Consider the following 23,218-nt stretch of genomic DNA (forward strand, 5'->3'; position numbering starts at 1 on the left):
TTACGCCATGGTCACACTTGTCGAAGGCTTTTGCAAAGTCTGTATATATTACATCTGCATTCTTTTTGTCTTCTAGTGGATTTAGGACCTTGTCGTAGTGATCCAATAGTTGAGACAGACAGGAGCGACCTGTTCTAAACCCATGTTGCCCTGGGTTGTGTAACTGATGGGTTTCTAGATGGGTGGTGATCTTGCTTCTTAGGACCCTTTCAAAGATTTTTATGATATGGGATGTTAGTGCTATTGGTCTGTAGTTCTTTGCTGTTGCTTTACTGCCCCCTTTGTGGAGTGGGGCTATGTCTGTTGTTTTTAGTAACTGTGGGACGACCCCCGTGTCCATGCTCCCTCTCCATAGGATGGAAAAGGCTCGTGATAGGGGCTTCTTGCAGTTCTTGATGAACACGGAGTTCCATGAGTCTGGCCCTGGGGCAGAGTGCATGGGCATGTCATTTATTGGGTGTGAATGCAGCAGCGAGGAGGCAGTGGAGATGTCATGTCTAAGGGCAATGTGTGGTGTAAATACTATGCAGAAAATTCGGAGTGTGGAAATTAGGAGAAGGTGTGGAGTTAATAAAAGTATTAGTCAGAGGGCTGAAGAGGGGTTCTTGAGGTGGTTTAGTCATTTAGAGAGAATGGCTCAAAGTAGAATGACATGGAGAGCATATAAATCTGTAGGGGAAGGAAGGCAGGGTAGGGGTTGTCCTCGAAAAAGTTGGAAGGAAGGGGAAAGGGAGCTTTTTGGGCGAGGAGCTTGGACTTCCAGCAGGCGTGCATGAGCATGTTCGATAGGAGTGAATGGAGATGAATGGTATTTGGGACCTGACGATCTGTTGGAGTGTGAGCAGGGTAATATTTAGTGAAGGGATTCAGGGAAACCGGTTATTTTTATATAGCCAGACTTGAGTCCTGGAAATGGGAAGTACAGTGCCTGCACTCTAAAGGAGGGGTTCGGGATATTAGCAGTTTGGAGGGATATGTTGTGTATCTTTATACGTATATGCTTCTAAAGTGTTGTGTTCTGAGCACCTCTGCAAAAACAGTGATTATGTGTGAGTGTGGTGAAAGTGTTGAATGATGATGAAAGTATTTTCTTTTGGGGGATTTTCTTTCTTTTTTGGGTCACTCTGCCTCGGTGGGAGACGGCCGACTTGTTAAAAAAAAAAAAATATGTTTTAGTGAAATATGTAGCACTCTTCTTTCTTCAATTTTTATTCATCCATGTGGCTCTTTTTGTGTCAGTTGTGGGTAATTATTACATTATTGCATTTGACTATCCAATATAAATATTTATTTTTTTTACATATAGGAAACTTCTGTGTTTGTGTTTTTATGCATTTTTTCAGTATGATTACAATGTCTTTTTTTTTTCCCCCTTTTAACAGGAACATGTGTTCAGAACAACTGCAGAAATACATCTGTGAGGAAGCTAACATATGGTCAGCATGTTCCTGTGATGGTAGACAACTCTGCTTCAGACACTCCTGATCCACCAGTAGAGGATGACTCACATGAAAGTCCTAATGAAGACAATAATCATAGAAATGCTCCTCTACCCATTGAAAAGTTTATATCGGATAACCATGCCAGAGTTCCTTTTGCTAATGGACATGATAACAATGATTCCATGGCTCAAAATAGTTTGGAAAATAGTGCTCATAGTAGTTTAAATGACAATAGTCAGAGGGAAAAAGAAACCATTTCATCTGATATAAAGAATACTTCAAGAGATGTATATAATGCTTCCCAGACTCTCATAGCTTCAACTGGACAGGAGAATAACAATTGTATTGCAGTGGCTAGGATCAGCAGCAAAGGCAGTCCAGTTACTCTTTTACCAAAGACTACTGATGCTACACAGGCTGGAGTGAGCAGCATTGATCCAGTTAGACTGTTACCTCACAGCTGTGTAACTCAAAAGGATTTAACTTCACCCCTTAATTATGTCAGAGAGCAGATTTCTGTTTTACCTCAAGGTTGTGCAAGTGAACTTGATGCACAGAGGAATTACAACTCAAAAGAAAAAATAATAGTGGAGGGAGTTGTTAATAATGGCACAGTTACTGTTAATATTATAGAAAATGAGGAAGATGCCACAAATAACACTTCTGATAAGCCTCTCTCATTAACGAGGAATGCAAAGATAGATGCAGAACACTCTTCAAAAATATCAAATGCAAGCAAAGACCTTTTGTTGCCAACTTCTGAAGCATGTTTAGTTGTTCAAGATGTGCAACAAGTCACAGTGCAGCAAGACACCCAGAACCATCCTGCATCTGCAATGTCCCAGTTTCCCACTCAAGTATCTACCACTTACAGCAGTCCACCACAAATGGTAACATTCCAAGTGCAAGGAGGAGACAAGGTAAGCACCAGTAATAAAGGCCAAAAGGTTGTTCTCTTACAGTGTGGTAACCCTGGGCCAGGTACAATTCAGCTGGTGCCGCCTATTGCTGATAATTCCCAGCTCACCTACGTTACTCCATCTCTCTCAGGAGTGCCCATCATGTCTACCGGAGTTCCTCCACCAATCCTTCACGGAGGGAAGATTATGAAGATGATGAATTCTTCCCCATTACTTCTTCTCCCATCTCAGCCCATTATTGCTCCAGTTCCCCAGCCACCGAGGCTCAAACCAATAGCACCTAAACCTTGTGCATGTAAACTTATTTCCACCAGTCAGTCTCAGATTTCATCTCTTGGTGGGTCATCAACAGTTATGAATTCCACCTCTAAGATTCAGGCTTCTCCTTCTAGAAAGGAAGGCATTCAGGTCAGTTCTAGAATACCAGCAAAATCAAAACGTTTTGCTCCTTTAGAAAAATGTGACAGTAAACCAACAAAGCGTAGTAGAACTGACTGTGACTCAACTTTATCAACAGAGTCAAAAGTAAATCCTTTGAATAACTTACAGCCCTTGGATCAAACTCAGAAATCTGTGACAGTCAACCAGGTAGAAATTTCTAATGAACAAGGTCAAGACCTTCAAGAAATATCCACATCTTCTCTAACTGGTTTGGTACACTCAGCAGGGATAATGGACTGTGATGAGGAAGATCCATTGGGAAATATCATGGATATTCGAGTTGACATGCCATGCGATATTGCAGAAAACATCCGTGGAGATGCTATGGAAAGTAGCAGTCCTGCAGATGATAGGCTTGTAGAAATGTTGCGATCAATTGAGAGTGACCCAAGGTCCTGTGATTTCTCTCCACCATCTTCACCTGGAGCAACTTCAGAAAATTTTGTGAAGCCAATTAAAGAAGCAGAATCTCAAGAGCATGATGATGTAGAGGACCATGTAACTGATGTTCACACAGGAGATGATGAAGTCACTCAGGTGACAACTAATGAAAGCACTTCCACTGAAGATAAAGTTGCTTCCTTACAAACACCTGAAGAATCTGCAGCTCCTGAAGAACTTACTCATTTGGGTTGTGCAGTCAGCTCCCGGGTCTCCACAGATAATTCCCTTAGTAGTAGCTCTTATAGTATTACAGCTCTCTGTCTCTCCTCTCGTCCGGCACAGGATGTAGAGTCACCTCTTGAAAACATTTCAGCTCATTCTATACCTACATCAAATAATAATTTTGCTGGTGAACTTCCTGATGGTTTCTCAGAAGCACACACTTCCATAACATCATCAGTTGTAACTGGCTCCCTCACTAGAGTTTCAACTCCACTAATACTTCCCACTATAATATACTCTTCAGCAACAACACCACTGCTCTCACGAGAAAATTTGCCAAAAGCATCTTCGGCACCTAGCATATGCCAGCTGCCACTCCCCTCAGCTCTCCCACCTCCTTCCATTTTTCATAGGTCTGCTTCAGTATTATCGTCTAGTGCGCACACTCATCCATTAGCTCTTCCACCATTGCCTGTTCCACATCTTCCATCTCTGTCAGCTGATCATTATTCATCAGGAATTCTCTCATCAGCTTCCATATCTCTGACCACTGCAGACTCTTCTAATACATCTAAACCAATGGCTATCAGCAATACTATGCCACACATGAGTATGCCTAGTATGTTCACTACTGCAGGTACTGTCCCCATCTCTATACCATCTCCTTCTATTCCCATCTCTTTATCAACCTCACTCTCAACCTCATTGTCATCTCATTCTATCTCACTCCCTTCATCATCTGTTTCGGCCTCACTCTTGTTGTCTGCCCCGGTGCTAGCGTCACCTTCTGTTCCTACATCATTGTCCTCTGTGGCTGCTGCCTCACAGTCCTCAGAACCCATGTCACTAGCATCAGCTCTCTCTGTTGCACATTCTTCTTCTGATCATGTTGCACATTCTTCCTCTGACCCTGTTGCACATTCTTCCTCTGACCTTGTTGCACATTCTTCTCCTGATCTTGTTGCACATTCTTCAGCTGATCCTGTTGCAAATTCTTCAACTGACCCTGTTGCACATTCTTCAGCTGACCCTGTTCCACATTCTTCATCTGACCCTGTTACACATTCTTCTTCTGATCCTATTGCATTGCCAACCTCTGCTCCATTATCGCTGTCATCATCAAGTGTTCCAGCATCACTTTCTTCCTCTCTCCCCAATACATTAGCACCTCTTCCACTATCACTCTCATCTTCCCCTCCTGCTCCTGTCTCACTCTCATCTTCTATTCCATTATCATTCTCATCTACTGCACTGTCACATTCTTCTTCAATCTCGCTTACACATGTATCATCCCCATTGTCTTCATCTGGTCCCGTCTCTTTGTCCTCCCCTCTTTCACTTACTCATGCATCATCTGTGCCAGTATCATTATCATCTGGATCTATCTCACTCTCATCATCTGTCCCACTGTCTTTGCCCTCTGCCTCTCACACACTGCCATCTTCTGTCTCAATGTCACTATCATCATCTTATCAAATGGTCTCTCCAGCTACATTTTCTTTTTCATTAACAGCACCTTCAACCACAACCTCTTGGCTGTCACCTTGTTCAACTACTGTCCCACCTGTGACAACCTGTTGTGCACCAGTCTTCTCTTCCCCTTCAACTTTGCCTCTTTCAACATCTTCAATCTTTTCAGCATCATTTTTGCAGTCATTATCATCAACTAATACTTACACTCCAAGCCCTTTGTCTAATACAGCACAAGATGCCTTAAGTCTTCTCCCTGGAGGTACTTCAACAGCTTCATCTCTCTTGTCGTGCTCATCGTCTACATACACTACTTCAGCAGCACCACAAACTCTCCCAAGTATGCCATCCTTATGCCCAGATCCCTATGGTCTTGATAATTTCCCCCATGCTTCAGCCATGTTTCCAGCACTGGGAAACAAAGTGCATGATTCTGGAAAATCCAGCTCTCTAGGTTCCTCTTATAGTGCTGCTCTCTCTCACTTTCCTGAGGTGTCTTCATCATCTTTAGATATAGTATCTGCTTGTACACTTCCTGTGGTATCATCATTGGCTAGTTCCTTAATGCCTGCATTGCCACAGATAAAGTCTGTTCTGGGAATGGAAGAGGAAAATAGTGTTAAACCAGTCATTAACAAAAAGAAAACCAGTGAGTCTATCATCCCAACAAGTAATGAAAATTCTGTTTCACACAGTGCTACACAGATTATAGCCGTAACCCTGGATTCACTCAGTAATCCCTCGTTGCCTACACACCAGCCTGAGGCATCAAGCATATCCCATATAAAAAGTGATGCAGCTGGACTTGTTTCGGAAAAATGTGAACCTGAGGGTTGTGTCCCAGGAACATCTATTGGTCAGGGTTCCTTGTCATCATCTTCACTACCACTCACTGGTGAGGGAGATAAAAAGACACTGGGAGTCAAATTTACAGAGGCACACCCTAAGTCTCTTAGTAAACTTTTTACAGTGGATCATACTCCAGATTCTATTTCTCACACTGCTATAGATTCATCTGTGGGGTCACTTCCTTCAATTATTCCTCAGGAACAAACAACATTCACTACACAGGTGCAAGACAAGGAGGTTCAAGACAAGATGCAGGAGGCTCAGAATAAAATACCAACTGCAGTCTCTAAAGTTAATGAACATTCTAACTCTGTTTCTAGAAGTCCTTCATCAGTTTCTCTGGTGGATGCAGCAAATACTCAAACAATGTTGCACTTGAACAGAGATACTGTGGAGCAACTGGTTCAGAATTCAAAAGGGGAAACTGTGATGAAAGAAGAACTTCAGAAAGATCAAGAAGGAAATAAAGAGAAACCACTGGCCAGTGATTACAGCACACACACTATACAGCACATATCTGAAAGTGATAAGAAAAGGACTACATCTGACACTCACTTTCAAGAGATTCAGAATTGCTCACAGAAAGAAGCAGAACAATCTACCCATAAAACAAGGGACGAAAATGTTATCCATCTCAAGAAAGTTGGAAATATTAGTGTTTCAGTAGATGGTGAACAGTTACAACCCTCCTCAGAGAAGCAGCAGCCCAGTGCACTAAATTCTCCCCATGAGGCAGACAACCCCCTCACTGTACAGCAACCTAAGCAGCTGTCATCACTGCAGGCACCAGAAACTTCATCGCACTCAGCTGCAGTCATTTCCTCTCAATCATCACACCTTGTATTTGGGCAGCAGTTATCAGTAACAAACACACATCAGCAGAATACTCAAGCAAGCACTAACACAATCCAGTATCCTTCAATAAAGCACGACCAGGTTGTTACGAGCCCCAGACATGAGCGTGACACGTTAAGTCAACAAATTCCACTGGGAGCGCATTCAAAACCTATTTCATCTCTTCAGCAGCACTCACAGCAGCAGCATCAGCAACAACAGCATAACCATCAACAGCACCATCAAACACAAGAGACTGTTGGATCACAGAGATCACCAGCTAATTCACAAACAATAACTCCTCAGACTCATTCTCAGCATCCACAGTCTATTGTTAAATATCAAACTAGTCATAAACAAGGACCACAACAACCTTCAAGTAATACTCAACAACAACAACAACAACAACAACAACAACAACAACAACAACAAAAACAGCAGCAGCAACAACAGCAACACCAACAACAACAGAAACAGCAGCAGCAACAACAGCAGCAGCAACAACATCAACAACAGCAGCAACAACAACAACAACAACAGCAACAACAGCAGCAGCAGCAGCAACAACAGCAACAACAACAACAGCAGCAACAGCAGCAGCAACAACAGCATCAACAGCATCAACATCCAGGACATCACAGAACGCAACAGCATGCCACAGCATCTCATAGCCAAACTCACATGAATCAAACTGCACTTCAGAAGCACCAACAGTCACAGACACAATTGGCTCAGCAACAGCGACAGCAGCAGAATTCTGTTGTCCAACATCAGCAAGCAGCTGGGCATTCACTTCTCTCTCATAATACCAATATTGTGCCAGGCTTAGGTACATCAATTGTAGGTGAAGTTGCTGATGTTTTAGGAGACAAAAGTACTGCAGGTCAACTATCAGGGGTTATGCAAGCCTCCCAGCAGCCTGGGATGGTTTCAATGCCATATCATCCTCCAATGGTGTCTGCTCCTAGCTATATGCAGCCACCCACTTATGACTACAACACTTACTGCCGCAAAATGCCCCACTCGCCAAGGTCTGATGGACGTCATCAGTGCTATGGGTATGGGAAGCAGCATCAGTACCAGCATGCAGAGTTATTACCCTCTGACCCTACGATGATGCCTGATCCCCGCCTTCCTCACAACCCACCCATGCCAATGGCAGGAACTTTCATAGAAGCCACTGATGATCATACACCAATGCGCCCGGAGCCAGCTTCTGAACATGTTCGATGCTTTTCTGTCAGTCATTTGGTGAGCCATTCTAGTGAACCACGCAAAGGATCTGTCAATGGACAGCAGAAAGACAGCTCAGCACCTCAGCCTGAAGATAAAACTAAGGACTCTCCACGAAGTAAATCAGGAAGCAGGAAGTCAGAGAGTAAGTCTCGTGGAAATGGAAATGGCAAAAATAGTTCCCAGGCTGATTCTCAGTCTCGGCGGAGAAGTCCAGCTAGAGGCTCCCAACAGGGTAACAGTGGGTCAGTGCCAGCAGTAATGTGGGGTAATAAGTCTTCATCAGCCCACAAACAAGGACACAACTACTCAACAGAAGCACTGCTCAGTACACAAAACTATGGCCGAGCTACACATCGTCCACCTACAAATCAAAACTATCCCATAATGACTCCTAATCAAATGTACCAGAGTAATTATTCACCACAGCAGATGAAGAATTTTGTACCAAATGCATCATTTGGATATACAGGGCATGACAGAAGCGGTCAGAGTGGATGCAATCCTGATTATAATTTTCAACTACACACACAGTCATCAGGGTCATTAGCATATGGTGGTAACATGGCCTACATGCCCACTGGGTACCCTTATCAAAACTTACCATCCTCTTCTTCATCAATGCTGTCTGGGGAGATCATGGCACCTCCCCATCCAACAGGACCATACCCTCGTTTTCATGAGTTTCCAGCTGACCAAAGTAATTTCCCTCCAAATCCAACATTTTCTTTACCGCTGGATCCACAGGATGTGTGCAGCGGAGGAGGACTCATGGGAGCAGCAAGTGGAGCCATGGCTGTGCGAGCTTCTCATGCTGACATGCAGCTTGTTCCCTCATCTTCTGTCTCATCATCTGTAGCATACTCCAGGTCAAATTCTAACCGCAGCAGTGGAAACATTGCTACAGGTACTAGTATTGGAGGAAGCATTAGCAGCTCTAATAATCATGGAATTGGAAGCAGTGGTGGAGTCAGTAGCAAACGACCACGTTATGGAGAGAGCAACATGGTAGGTGGAGGGATGGGGGGATCGTCTAATCTGTTAGAAGGCGGAGCGCTCTCTCACATCTCTCTCCACTCATTCACACCACCCTGTGATGACCCCACCTTGGTTCATTCAAATCTCTTTCCTGGAACTACCTCTCGTCATCAGGGCAACTTCCTTTTGGGTGCTGACAACCTCATGCCCATAAACACTGCTCAGTATCCTGGCAGCAGCAGTGGTACTGGAGCTGGTGGCACTAGTCAGTTAGGAGCAGGAGTCGCTGGTACTTCAGGAACACGGGCAGCATCATCAGTAGTACTACCACCTGGAGCACCCGGGCATGTGCCTTTCAGCCCTCTTCGTATGATGGATCGCCAGCAGGTCAATATGGCGCCACCTGTAGCACCACATTTGTCCTCCTCATTATCAAACTTCAACTTAACAAGTATAATTCCGGAAATAGATGGGAAGGTGAGAGATATAATTTTTATAAGATAGGGTACTATTTTATTATTGCTGAATAATAATAGCATTAGAAATTCATCTGCATTATACTTAATGCATTGCATTTGCTGTCTTGGGAGGTTCATATTATATTATTATTTGACTGTTAAACTAAAAGATCATTTAATATTTTGCACTATCAAGACAAGACAAGAGTAGTGATTTCCTGTGTACTACTACTACTACTACTACTAATAATAATAATAATGTTAGTAGGATTACCGACAATACTTTACATATTGTCGGTAATCCTACTAACATTATTACAATCTGTCGGACACCGTAACATTACTTTACACTACTACTACTACTACTAATAATAATAATAATAATTATTTTACTACTACTACAGGTTGGCCATCAGTAATCCAGCACTAATTTTGGCTAGCATAATTTCAAATTTCTGGGGTTGCCACACCAACTTGTTGCTACTATTTGGTGGCATTACTTGCTGCATAAGTCATTCCAATTTATTATTCTCCATTTATTGTTATAACCTGCTTAATTTTAGCCCTAGCCATGTTTCCAGTGAATAAAAGAAATGCTTTTTGTTGTGTAAAGCACATACAACGTACATTGTCTATAAAAGATAAGGTGGCTTTGAAGCCACTGTCAGTTGCCATGAGCTCAGCTTGCTCAGATAAGCTGTGACCGGTAAATTTGGGCTTACATATGAGAGAATAGGTCTGTGTGGTAAGTGTGCACTATATAAAAAATATCCTGCAGCATGCAGTACATAGCAAGAAAAAAACTGCAACTGTGGTGTAAAACAGCAACTTAGGAGCGACTAATGCGCATAGCACGCGAAGCAAAAAAAAAAAAAAAAAAAAAAAAAAATACGAAAATTGAGGTAATCATATAGAAAAGTAGCTTAACACTTTGGCAACACTCTGGTTTAAAGATAAAAGATAAAGATAAAGATTTTATTTCTTTGTAATTGCAATTAGTCATTTATAACATATATGGTGATGCTGCCACCTGTAACATGCATGCTCTCATGTCGTCAATTTTCAGATTTTTTCCGTATTTTTATGTGTTTCTTTTATTGTTCTTTCTAATACAGTGGAACCTCTACTTGCGAGCGTGTTCACGTGCGAGTTTTTCCAAATACGAGCAGTTGATGGGTCAATTTTTTGCTTCCATACACGAGCAAAATTTCCATAAGTGAGCAGATCTCAAGGCAGGTTCCTTGACACTGGTGAGGGGCTCTTGATCTTGATCTCAGGAATTGTATCTCATTTGTTTGTTGGACTATCTTATTGAAACTTGGACAATGTATGATGGAAAGATGCTTGTTAACGTACACCAAAAATGAAGGAAATCTAAGCATGAATAATGGAGTTCACTTCTCAGCAATTAGCCACCCCTTAGCAGTAATTTTGAATGGTTTTTATTTACCTGGAGTTTACCTGGAGAGAGTTCCGGGGGTCAACGCCCCCGCGGCCCGGTCTGTGACCAGGCCTCCTGGTGGATCAGAGCCTGATCAACCAGGCTGTTGCTGCTGGCTGCACGCAAACCAACGTATGAGCCACAGCCCGGCTGATCAGGAACTGACTTTAGGTGCTTGTCCAGTGCCAGCTTGAAGACTGCCAGGGGTCTGTTGGTAATCTCCCTTATGTGTGCTGGGAGGCAGTTGAACAGTCTCGGGCCCCTGACACTTATTGTATGGTCTCTTAACGTGCTAGTGACACCCCTGCTTTTCATTGGGGGGATGGTGCATCGTCTGCCAAGTCTTTTGCTTTCGTAGTGAGTGATTTTCGTGTGCAAGTTCGGTACTAGTCCCTCTAGGATTTTCCAGGTGTATATAATCATGTATCTCTCCCTCCTGCGTTCCAGGGAATACAGGTTTAGGAACCTCAAGCGCTCCCAATAATTGAGGTGTTTTATCTCCGTTATGCGCGCCGTGAAAGTTCTCTGTACATTTTCTAGGTCGGCAATTTCACCTGCCTTGAAAGGTGCTGTTAGTGTGCAGCAATATTCCAGCCTAGATAGAACAAGTGACCTGAAGAGTGTCATCATGGGCTTGGCCTCCCTAGTTTTGAAGGTTCTCATTATCCATCCTGTCATTTTTCTAGCAGATGCGATTGATACAATGTTATGGTCCTTGAAGGTGAGATCCTCCGACATGATCACTCCCAGGTCTTTGACGTTGGTGTTTCGCTCTATTTTGTGGCCAGAATTTGTTTTGTACTCTGATGAAGATTTAATTTCCTCATGTTTACCATATCTGAGTAATTGAAATTTCTCATCGTTGAACTTCATATTGTTTTCTGCAGCCCACTGAAAGATTTGGTTGATGTCCGCCTGGAGCTTTGCAGTGTCTGCAATGGAAGACACTGTCATGCAGATTCGGGTGTCATCTGCAAAGGAAGACACGGTGCTGTGGCTGACATCCTTGTCTATGTCGGATATGAGGATGAGGAACAAGATGGGAGCGAGTACTGTGCCTTGTGGAACAGAGCTTTTCACCGTAGCTGCCTCGGACTTTACTCTGTTGACAACTACTCTCTGTGTTCTGTTAGTGAGGAAATTATAGATCCATCGACCGACTTTTCCTGTTATTCCTTTAGCACGCATTTTGTGCGCTATTATGCCATGGTCACACTTGTCGAAGGCTTTTGCAAAGTCTGTATATATTACATCTGCATTCTTTTTGTCTTCTAGTGCATTTAGGACCTTGTCGTAGTGATCCAATAGTTGAGACAGACAGGAGCGACCTGTTCTAAACCCATGTTGCCCTGGGTTGTGTAACTGATGGGTTTCTAGATGGGTGGTGATCTTGCTTCTTAGGACCCTTTCAAAGATTTTTATGATATGGGATGTTAGTGCTATTGATCTGTAGTTCTTTGCTGTTGCTTTACTGCCCCCTTTGTGGAGTGGGACTATGTCTGTTGTTTTTAGTAACTGTGGGACGACCCCCGTGTCCATGCTCCCTCTCCATAGGATGGAAAAGGCTCGTGATAGGGGCTTCTTGCAGTTCTTGATGAACACAGAGTTCCATGAGTCTGGCCCTGGGGCAGAGTGCATGGGCATGTCATTTATCGCCTGTTCGAAGTCATTTGGCATCAGGATAACATCGGATAGGCTTGTGTTAATCAAATTTTGTGGCTCTCTCATAAAAAATTCATTTTGATCTTCGACTCTCAGTCTGGTTAGCGGCTTGCTAAAAACCGAGTCATATTGGGACTTGAGTAGCTCACTCATTTCCTTGCTGTCATCTGTTTAGGACCCATCTTGTTTAAGTAGGGGCCCAATGGTTGTATGGTTGTATTCTCGTTTTTTTTGGTCTCATTTGATAGAATGGAATATATATTACAGAAATAGATATGATTTTGATTGCTTTCACGATGAAAAGTACCTTGAAATTGAGCTCAACGTAGGAGAAATGGTCCATTGCTTGGCTATGTTTCAGAGTAAACAAATGACATCACTGTCCATTCCAATATGCAGTCGTGAATGGGTTGACATTATTTATACAGTTATTGCAATAAGGAATAACAGTAAATCTTATATTTTTTGTGTGAATAAAAATTACAAATTATTTACATAATAATAATAATATGTATAATGATATTTATTTATCCTCTTTTTCATAAAATATGTATTACTTATTACCAAATTTCTTTCTACACATAGCTCAATTAAAGGCTCCCCATTTACATTTACCCCTGGCACCCCAAATTTACCTACTACTCCCTCCATAACATTTTTACCCACTTTAGCATTGAAATCCCCAACCACCATTACTCTCACACTTGGTTCAAAACTCCCCACGCATTCACTCAACATTTCCCAGAATCTCTCTCTCTCCTCTACACTTCTGTCTTCTCCAGGTGCATACACCCTTACTATAACCCACTTTTCACATCCAATCTTTATTTTACTCCACATAATCCTTGAATTTATGCATTTGTAGTCCCTCTTTTCCTGCCATAGCTTATCCTTCTTTAGCTCTAACTCTATTTGAAACCCCTGACCTAATCCCATTTATTCCTCTCCATTGAAACTCTCCCACCCCCTTCAGCTTTGTTTCACTTAAAGCCAGGACATCCAGCTTCTTCTCATTCATAACATCCACAATCATCTCTTTCTTATCATTTGCACAACATCGACGCACATTCAGACTTCCCACTTTGACAATTTTCTTCTTCTTATTCTTTTTAGTAATCTTTACAGGAAAAGGGGTTACTAGCCCATTGTTCCCGGGATTTTAGTTGACTTTTACAACACGCATGGCTTACGGAGGAAAGATTCTTATTCCACTTCCCCATGGATATAAAAGGAAAAGTAATAGGACCAAGAACTATTAAGATAAAAATCAAAGAAAACTCAGATGAGTGTGTATAAATAAACGTGTACATGTATGTGTAGTGTGACCTAAGTGCAAGTAGAAGTATCAAGACGTACCTGTAATCTTGCATATTTATGAGACAGACAAAAGACACTAGCAATCCTACCATGATGTAAAACAATTACAGGCTTTCATTTTACACTCACTTGGCAGGACGGTAGTACCTCCCTGGGTGGTTGCTGTCTACCAACCTACTATCTTTATACGTATATGCTTCTAAACTGTTGTATTCTGAGCACCTCTGCAAAAGCAGTGATAATGTGTGAGTGTGGTGAAAGTGTTGAATGATGATGAAAGTATTTTCTTTTTGGGGATTTTCTTTCTTTTTTGGGCCACCCTGCTTCGGTGGGAGACGACCGACTTGTTGAAAAAAAAAAAAAAAAAAAAAAAAAAAATGTATAATGATAATAATAATACAGTGGACCCCCGCATAACGATTACCTACGAATACGACCAATTATGTAAGTGTATTTATGTAAGTGCGTTTGTACGTGTATGTTTGTGGGTCTGAAATGGACTAATCTACTTCACAATATTCCTTATTGGAACAAATTCGGTCAGTACTGGCACCTGAACATACTTCTGGAGTGAAAAAATATCGTTAACCGGGGGTCCACTGTAGTATAATAATATACAGTGGACCCTCAGCTAACGATATCAATCCGTTCCTGAAAGCTCATCGTTAGCTGAATTAATTTTCCCTATAAGAAATAATGGAAATCAAATTAATCCGTGCAAGGACACCCCAAAGTATGAAAAAAAAATTTTTTTACCACATGAAATATTAATTTTAATACACACAAACTGACACTTAACTTTATTGAAGATCTGGTGATGATTGATGGGATGGGAGGAGGGGAGAGTGTGGAAGTTGTTAATGTTTAGAAGGGGAATCCCCTTCCATTAGGACTTTAGGTATCAAGTTCTTTTCCGGAGTTACTTGCCTTCTTCTTTTAATGCCACTAGGACCAGCTTGAGTGTCACTGGACCTCTGTTGCACAACATATCTGTCCATAGAGGCCTGTACTTCCCGTTCCTTTATGATTTGTCTAAAGTGGTTCATAACACTGTCATTGTAATAGTCACCAGCATGGCTTGCAATAGCTGTGTGAGGGTGATTTTCATCCATAAAGGTTTGCACTTCAAGCCACTTTGCACACATTTCCTTAATCTCTTTCTTCATATCCATAGTAATTCTCACCCTTTTTCCTGCAGGGTTGACACTAGAAGCTTTCTTGGGGCCCATGGTGACTTATTGTGCAGGTACAATAAGTCACGCTGTGATAATATGAAATGTTCCGATTGTATGCGTGGATGCGACCGCACTGGCTGGCTTGTAAACACTGGCACCCACGGGACAACTGTGGCGCGCTCAGGTCACACGTGGACGCGTCTCGAACGAATCGCGTTGGGTGAGTTTTTTAGCGCTAGCTGAGGCAAAAATTTTGCGTTAAAATGTATCGTTAGCTGGATTTAACATTAGCTGATGCCATCATTAGCTGAGGGTCCACTGTAATACAATAATAATAATAATAATAATATGTATAATAATAATAATACATATATAATTGTAATGTACTACATATAATAATTATAATAGATGGCTTCAAAAGGCCATCACTAGATGGCAGTGTTTACCACAATAAAGAGGGAGTGGTTGTGGCTGCCTCCACCTGCTACATAATGACATATTTTATTCATTCTAGAGTATATATCATGTTTCTATGTTATTTATATTGTTTGTTATGTCATATTAGATGAATTGTGATAGATTAATAAGCCATATAGATGATATTAGCGAAATTATTCATGAAGTGTTTTGCCCGGTCTCCAGACAAACTCTCGTCCACTGCCAACACCGGCCATACCACTACATGAATGACATATTTTATTCATTTTAGAGTATATATCAGGTTTCTATGTAATTTATATTGTTTATTATGTCATATTAGATGAAGTGAGATAGATAAATAAGCCGTAGAGTTGATATTAGCGAAATTATTGAAGTACAGAATTCCACTGGAATGGATTAATTGCATTTCAATTAATTTAAATGAAGAAAATTGACTCTGCAAACGAGCAAATCCAGTTGCGAGCAAGGTCATGGAACGGATTAAACTCGCAAGCAGAGGTTCCACTGTTCAGTGGAACCTCAGTTTTTGTGATTTATTCGTTCCAGAAAGGCTGACGAAAACCAAATTGTATAAAAACTGAAGCAATATTTCCCATAAGAAATAATGTAAATCCAATTAATCTGTTCCAGACACCCAAAATACTAAAAAAAAAAATTCATTTTATAGAGAATAACTACAGTTTTACATACAGAAAACAATGAGAAATAAATGTAAATGACTAATGAAATGGATAAATGAACATTTAACCCTTAAACTATCCAAATGTAGATCTACGTTCACTCATGCAGTGCTCCGAATATTTTGAAAAAAAAAAAAAAAAATCTCTTTTTTTTATTAAAGGGCAATTTTCTGTGTTATAAGACAAAAAAAAATTTTTAGGACCAGTACTTACCAAGATATAAGACTGCAAAGTTGTCGCTGGATGCTCACCTGATGGCAACATCGAGTCCTGCAGCTTGTAGAAGTGTTGCTGATATACAGTAGGGCCCCACTTATACAGCGGGTTAGGTTCCAGGCTGTCGCCGGAAAGCAGACATCGCCGGAAGGCAGAACTCCATTTTTTCCATTTATAAATGCATATAAATGCCAGACAACAAGTTTACACTAAATTATATTAAGTTAGTAATAGAACTAGGCATTAAAAACACACAAAGTAAAATAGTCACAGTAAATTCATTACTTATCTTAAAGTATTTGTAATCTTAATGCAGGGAGAGAGGTGAGTAGTACTTATTTGTAGGAAGTCAGGTGCAGGTAGCCCAGGTGTAGGTAGCCCTGGCTCCCCGTCTCATACTTAATATACGATATTTAAAACATCCCAGAGAGATAAAATGCACATACAGTACACTCATTATTTACCTTAAAATATGTGTAGTCTTAATATAGGTAGAGAGGTGAGTAGTATTTATTTGTAGGAAGTCAGTGTAGGTAGCTGGTAGGTGTAGCCGGTAGGTAGCCCGCCTGGGCTACACCTACCGGCTACCTACACTGTGGCCCAGAGCCATATTATTAACATCGACATGCCTTGTTCACTGAATTTAATCATTTCTAACAACTGCCTTTAGATGCCATCATAAACGAAGGTAGAAGTAATGAATAATTCATGCCGAAAATTGTAAACAAAAGCGGAGTGAGGGAGTGGCTGGGCCAAACGCAGATTCATACACGTTTTCTCTGATGGCTGAAAAGAGAAATCGTAATGTTGTCCCTCCACCCGGCTACCACACAGCTCCACAAGTATTATTATCAGAGCACACATTAAATATGCAATAAATGCCAGACAACAAGTTTACACTAACTTATATTAAGTTAGCAATAGAAATTGGCATTAAAAACACAATAAAAGGTAAGATACACACAGAGTAGACTTATTACTTACCTTAAAATATTAATATTAATGTGTGAGAGGTGAGTGGCAGGGTCTTTATTGAATAAAATCAGAATGGCACACCATCATCCTCTAACTTGGCACTTAAAGCAAGAGGCTTACGACTTCTCTTTTTATCACAGCTAACCTTAGATGCCATTGTCAATGAGAGCCAACTAGTTAACGAAAGAGTAAACGTGAGAGAGAACGAGATACAGAGTTGAGACAATGTAAGAACACAAACTGAACAAGTAGTGGACGATCACTTGGTCAGGCGAAATAAATGCGTATTAATATGTCTACTTTTAGTTCATTCACGTCCATTTGTAAGAGTTTGTAAAACATTTACCTCAATATTTTTTTTATTTTAATAATAATTACCTCACAATACAAATACTCTTACATTGTGTACAAGTTGTACAAGTTAGTTCAGAATAAACAAACAGCAACACACCTTTTTTAGAGTGAATGAAGATAATAATATTAATAATAATAATAATGATGATAATAATAATATTATTATTATTAATATTAACAATAATAATAATATTATTATTAATAATAATAATTATTATTATTATTATTAAAAAAGCACTAAACCCACAAGGGTCATGAATTGCCATATATAGAGTGAAGGCATATGAAAAGAATATTTTTCTATAGTTACCCCACAGTGTTTGACTAGAGAAATTGTAATTCTTCCAACACTACCTACCTGGAGTTTACCTGGAGAGAGTTCCGGGGGTCAACGCCCCCGCGGCCCGGTCTGTGACCAGGCCTCCTGGTGGATCAGAGCCTGATCAACCAGGCTGTTGCTGCTGGCTGCATGCAAACCAACGTACGAGCCACAGCCCGGCTGGTCAGGAACCGACTTTAGGTGCTTGTCCAGTGCCAGCTTGAAGACTGCCAGGGGTCTGTTGGTAATCCCCCTTATGTATGCTGGGAGTCAGTTGAACAGTCTCGGGCCCCTGACACTTATTGTATGGTCTCTTAATGTGCTAGTGACACCCCTGCTTTTCATTGGGGGGATGTTGCATCATCTGCCAAGTCTTTTGCTTTCGTAGTGAGTGATTTTCGTGTGCAAGTTCGGTACTAGTCCCTCTAGGATTTTCCAGGTGTATATAATCATGTATCTCTCCCGCCTGCGTTCCAGGGAATACAGTTTTAGGAACCTCAAGCGCTCCCAGTAATTGAGGTGTTTTATCTCCGTTATGCGCGCCGTGAAGGTTCTCTGTACATTTTCTAGGTCAGCAATTTCACCTGCCTTGAAAGGTGCTGTTAGTGTGCAGCAATATTCCAGCCTAGATAGAACAAGTGACCTGAAGAGTGTCGTCATGGGCTTGGCCTCCCTAATTTTGAAGGTTCTCATTATCCATCCTGTCATTTTTCTAGCAGATGCGATTGATACAATGTTATGGTCCTTGAAGGTGAGATCCTCCGACATGATCACTCCCAGGTCTTTGACGTTGGTGTTTCGCTCTATTTTGTGGCCAGAATTTGTTTTGTACTCTGATGAAGATTTAATTTCCTCGTGTTTACCATATCTGAGTAATTGAAATTTCTCATCGTTGAACTTCATATTGTTTTCTGCAGCCCACTGAAAGATTCGGTTGATGTCCACCTGGAGCCTTGCAGTGTCTGCAATGGAAGACACTGTCATGCAGATTCGGGTGTCATCTGCAAAGGAAGACACTGTGCTGTGGCTGACATCCTTGTCTATGTCGGATATGAGGATGAGGAACAAGATGGGAGCAAGTACTGTGCCTTGTGGAACAGAGCTTTTCACCATAGCTGCCTCGGAATTTACTGTGTTGACGACTACTCTCTGTGTTCTGTTAGTGAGGAAATTATAGATCCATCGACCGACTTTTCCTGTTATTCCTTTAGCACGCATTTTGTGCACTATTACGCCATGGTCACACTTGTCGAAGGCTTTTGCAAAGTCTGTATTGTATATATTACATCTGCATTCTTTTTATCTTCTTGTGCATTTAGGACCTTGTCGTAGTGATCCAATAGTTGAGACAGACAGGAGCGACCTGTTCTAAACCCATGTTGCCCTGGGTTGTGTAATTGATGGGTTTCTAGATGGGTGGTGATCTTGCTTCTTAGGACCCTTTCAAAGATTTTTATGATATGGGATGTTAGTGCTATCGGTCTGTAGTTCTTTGCTGTTGCTTTACTGCCCCCTTTGTGGAGTGGGGCTATGTCTGTTGTTTTTAGTAACTGTGGGACGACCCCCGTGTCCATGCTCCCTCTCCATAGGATGGAAAAGGCTCGGGATAGGTGCTTCTTGCAGTTCTTGATGAACATGGAGTTCCATGAGTCTGGCCCTGGGGCAGAGTGCATGAGCATGTCATTTATCGCCTGTTCGAAGTCATTTGGCGTCAGGATAACATCGGATAGGCTTGTGCTAACCAAATTTTGTGGCTCTCTCATAAAAAATTAATTTTGATCTTCGACTCTCAGTCTGGTTAGCGGCTTGCTAAAAACTGAGTCATATTGGGACTTGAGTAGCTCACTCATTTCCTTGCTGTCATCTGTGTAGGACCCATCTTTTTTAAGTAGGGGCCCAATACTGGACGTTGTTCTCGACTTTGATTTGGCATAGGAGAAGAAATACTTTGGGTTTCTTTCGATTTCATTTATGGCTTTTAGTTCTTCCCGCGATTCCTGACTCCTATAAGATTCCTTTAGCTTAAGTTCGATGCTTGCTATTTCTCTGACCAATGTCTCCCTACGCATTTCAGATATATTGACCTCTTTTAGCTGCTCTGTTATTCTTTTCCATCGCCTGTAAAGGGAGCACCTGTCTTTTTCTATTTTACATCTACTCCTCCTTTTTCTTAGAGGAATAAGCCTTGTGCATACATCGAGTGCCACCAAGTAAATCTGTTCTAGGCATAAGTTGGGGTCTGTGTTGCTTAGTATATCTTCCCAGCTTATATCGGTTAGGACTTGGTTTACTTGGTCCCACTTTATGTTTTTGTTATTGAAGTTGAATTTGGTGAATGCTCCCTACACAATTTTTATTCTGAGTGTATGTATCATGTTTATATGCTATGTAATGGGTTTCATATATAATTTTGAGGAAAATATCATAGATGGATTAATAAAAATGCCTATATTTATGTAAGATAAGGCATTTAGTGTGCCCAAGAGTGATTATTATTACGTAGTATTGGCGTCATGAGTAGAGAGACTTAGCGGTTTTAATGTGTACCTGCACACCAGCACAGTGTGTAAGTATATTTAGGTACAGGAACACATAAGTATAATTATCAGAGTACATATAAAATATGCAGTAACTTTAAAACACTTGAAATTTTGGAAAGTTTCCTGACATAATAGATGTGGTCACGGAAAATGTAAACAAACCGGGTGGGGGCGCCGTATTTGAAAGACTGCTTGCCGTATAGCAAATTTTGGTCATAATTTGACATCGCCGTATTAGCGGAACGCCGTAAGGTGAAACGCCGTAAAGTGGGGCCTTACTGTACCTTTTTTTCTCATTTTTGTTTTAATTTATATAATTTTTATGTTCTGATAATTACAATTTATAATAGTTCTTGTGATTTCATAGCCAATCTTTGTTCTGACACTAGTACAGTGGACCCCCGAGTTTTGTGATTAATCTGTTCCAGAGAGCCCACCGATGGTCGAAATTCACGAAACTCAAAACCATTTTCCCCGTAAGAAATAATGGAAATAAAATTAATCTGTTCCAGACACCCAAGAATATTCAAATAATTTTTTTTTTTTTTCAAATTAAATGAAGATTTACATAATGAAAACAATCAGAAATCAAGTACATACATTTAAAAAAATAATAATAACATTACACTTGCCTTTACTGAAGACTTCTGCATGGATGGAAGACGGGAGGAGGGGATAGGAGGAAGGTGTACACTATTGTTTGGAAGGAGAATCTCCTTCCATTAGGACTTTAGGTAGCAAATCCTTATCTGGGGTTACTTCCCTTCTTCTTTTAATGCCACTGGGAACAACTTGGGAGTCACTGGACCCCTGTCACACACAATATCTGTCCAGAGAGGTCTTTTTCTGGCGTTTCTTTAAGATTTCCCTGAAGTGGGACACAACACTGTCATTGTACATGTTGCAGATATGGCTTGTTTCAGCTTGGTTAGGGTGATACTTTTCAACAAAACTTTGCAACTCATTCCACATTCCACACATGTCCTTAATCACTGAAGAAGGCACCTCATCCACTCCCTCTTCCTCCTCCTCTGAAGCAAGTTCCTCAGCTGTGGTCTGATGGTGTTCCAGTTGAAACTCTTGCAGTTCGTCAGTGGTTAGCTCTTCCCTGTGGTCCTCCACCAACTCTTCCACATCCCCGTCACTCACTTTATTTACCGAAGGGTTTGCACTAGCTTTCCTTGGGTCCATAATGACTTATTTAGCAGTTGCAAGCACAATAAACAATGAAATGTATTGTATGAACCCGTGGGGTGATGGTCATGTGTTGGTAAACAATGGCACACTGAGCGTGAATGGCGTGGGAGACTGGCTTGGTGTGCGCGGGGGCGGGCAGACGGGTACCGGACGGTCGCTGAAACACGAGTCTTTTCATGAAACTTGAGGCCAAATTTTTCCAATAAAACTCGCCGAAGGTTGAATTTCACATAAGTCGAGGCTGCCGAAACTCGGGGGCCCACTGTATTAGGTACTGAAATAGCACTCAGATAGTCACAATCACACTGGCAAGTGTACATTTTCACCTGCCTTGGTCATTTATTATTGTCTAGAAATATATACAAAGTATTTATAGGTCTAGCAATGTTTTAGACATGCTGGAGTATATATAAAACTTCTTGAGGCATGGCGTTTATGACGAGTGTTGCTAAACTGCTGACAGGGTAAGCAGTGGAGTGACACGATGATAGTATACACTGCTGTAGGGAACCCTGGCTTTATTTGTTTTCATTGTTACACACAAACATATATATCTGTCTGTCTGTCTGTCTAGCTCTGCTTATCTGTCTTTCTGTCTGCCTGTGTGTCTCAGTCTTTCTATGTGCCTGGGTGTGTATGTCTTTCTGTCTGCCTGTGTGTCTCGGTCTATCTGCCTGTATGTCTTGGTCTTTCTGTCTGCCTGTGTGTGTGTGTCTTTCCATCTGCTTGTATCTCAGTCTTAGAGAGCGGGTTGTAAACCAACAAGTATTACAGACAATGCAGTAGTCATGTTTGATTCCTGATGAAGTGAAAATGTGTATTACTTGCCACTGAGTTGCCAGTCATGCTTATTATGTCTTATATCTACAAGCACTGTATAGCACTTTGCCTGAAATTTTTGGGTTATCCTAGGTAATTTACACTAAATATAATAACTGTACTTATGTGTACATGTGAGAGAGAGAGAGACAGAGATATAGACAGACAGATACAGACAGAGAGACAGCCAGTGGTATCAAAAATGGAAGGATGTAGCACAAATGTTACACATGGGTTATCAAGGTTTTTAAATTTCCTTGACCACTTCTGGCCACAGCCATCACTTTCCTCTTAAAAGGGGAGTGCTAATACAACATGACATCAGTGAATCCCTGGTGTTTGCCTTGCTGTTTGCTCTAGCTAGCACTCAATTAAACTGGTGTTCCCACAAGGTACTAAGTAGTCCCAGATTTTTTTAATACTGTGCACACCGAGTGTTAAGGCCCATTCTATACTGACCAGGCATCTCGGGCCAGTCATGCCAAATTTAGAGGTAGGAAAAATAAAACGGAGATCTACGTTTGGAGTGCTAGCGGTTCAAACATAGATATACGTTTGGACAGTTTAACCCTTTGACTGTCTCAAGCCCATTTCTGAAACTGTCACTCTGTGTTGAAAAATATTTAAAAAAAAAAAAAAATTATGAAATAATAGAGAATCTTTTTGTACCAAAAGTATGAAATTTGATTGAAAACTTACAGAATTATGCTCCCGTGAAGTTAGCGATCTCAGCGATTTTGTCGACTTTGAGCCCCATTTTCGGCCAATTCCATTGTTCCAGTTGACCAACCTCATAGCAATTTCTTTAGAACTACATTTTTTTCTACCAACTGAGTACAAGAAACTGCCCA

General features: G+C 41.2%; 1 protein-coding gene across 2 annotated transcripts in view; it reads left to right on the plus strand.

Moving 5' to 3' along the window:
* LOC128695931 (streptococcal hemagglutinin) overlaps nt 1–23,218 on the plus strand; it is a 127,794-nt gene that overhangs the window by 46,284 nt on the left and 58,292 nt on the right. For both annotated transcript variants that reach the window (XM_070093101.1, XM_070093102.1), the window contains exon 4: nt 1,383–9,250. In XM_070093101.1, the coding sequence (XP_069949202.1) occupies nt 1,383–9,250 (7,868 nt within the window). The remainder of the gene's footprint in view (nt 1–1,382; nt 9,251–23,218) is intronic.

The sequence above is a fragment of the Cherax quadricarinatus genome, chromosome 41 (genome assembly GCF_038502225.1).
Source record: "Cherax quadricarinatus isolate ZL_2023a chromosome 41, ASM3850222v1, whole genome shotgun sequence".
Taxonomy (NCBI): Eukaryota; Metazoa; Arthropoda; class Malacostraca; order Decapoda; family Parastacidae; genus Cherax; species Cherax quadricarinatus.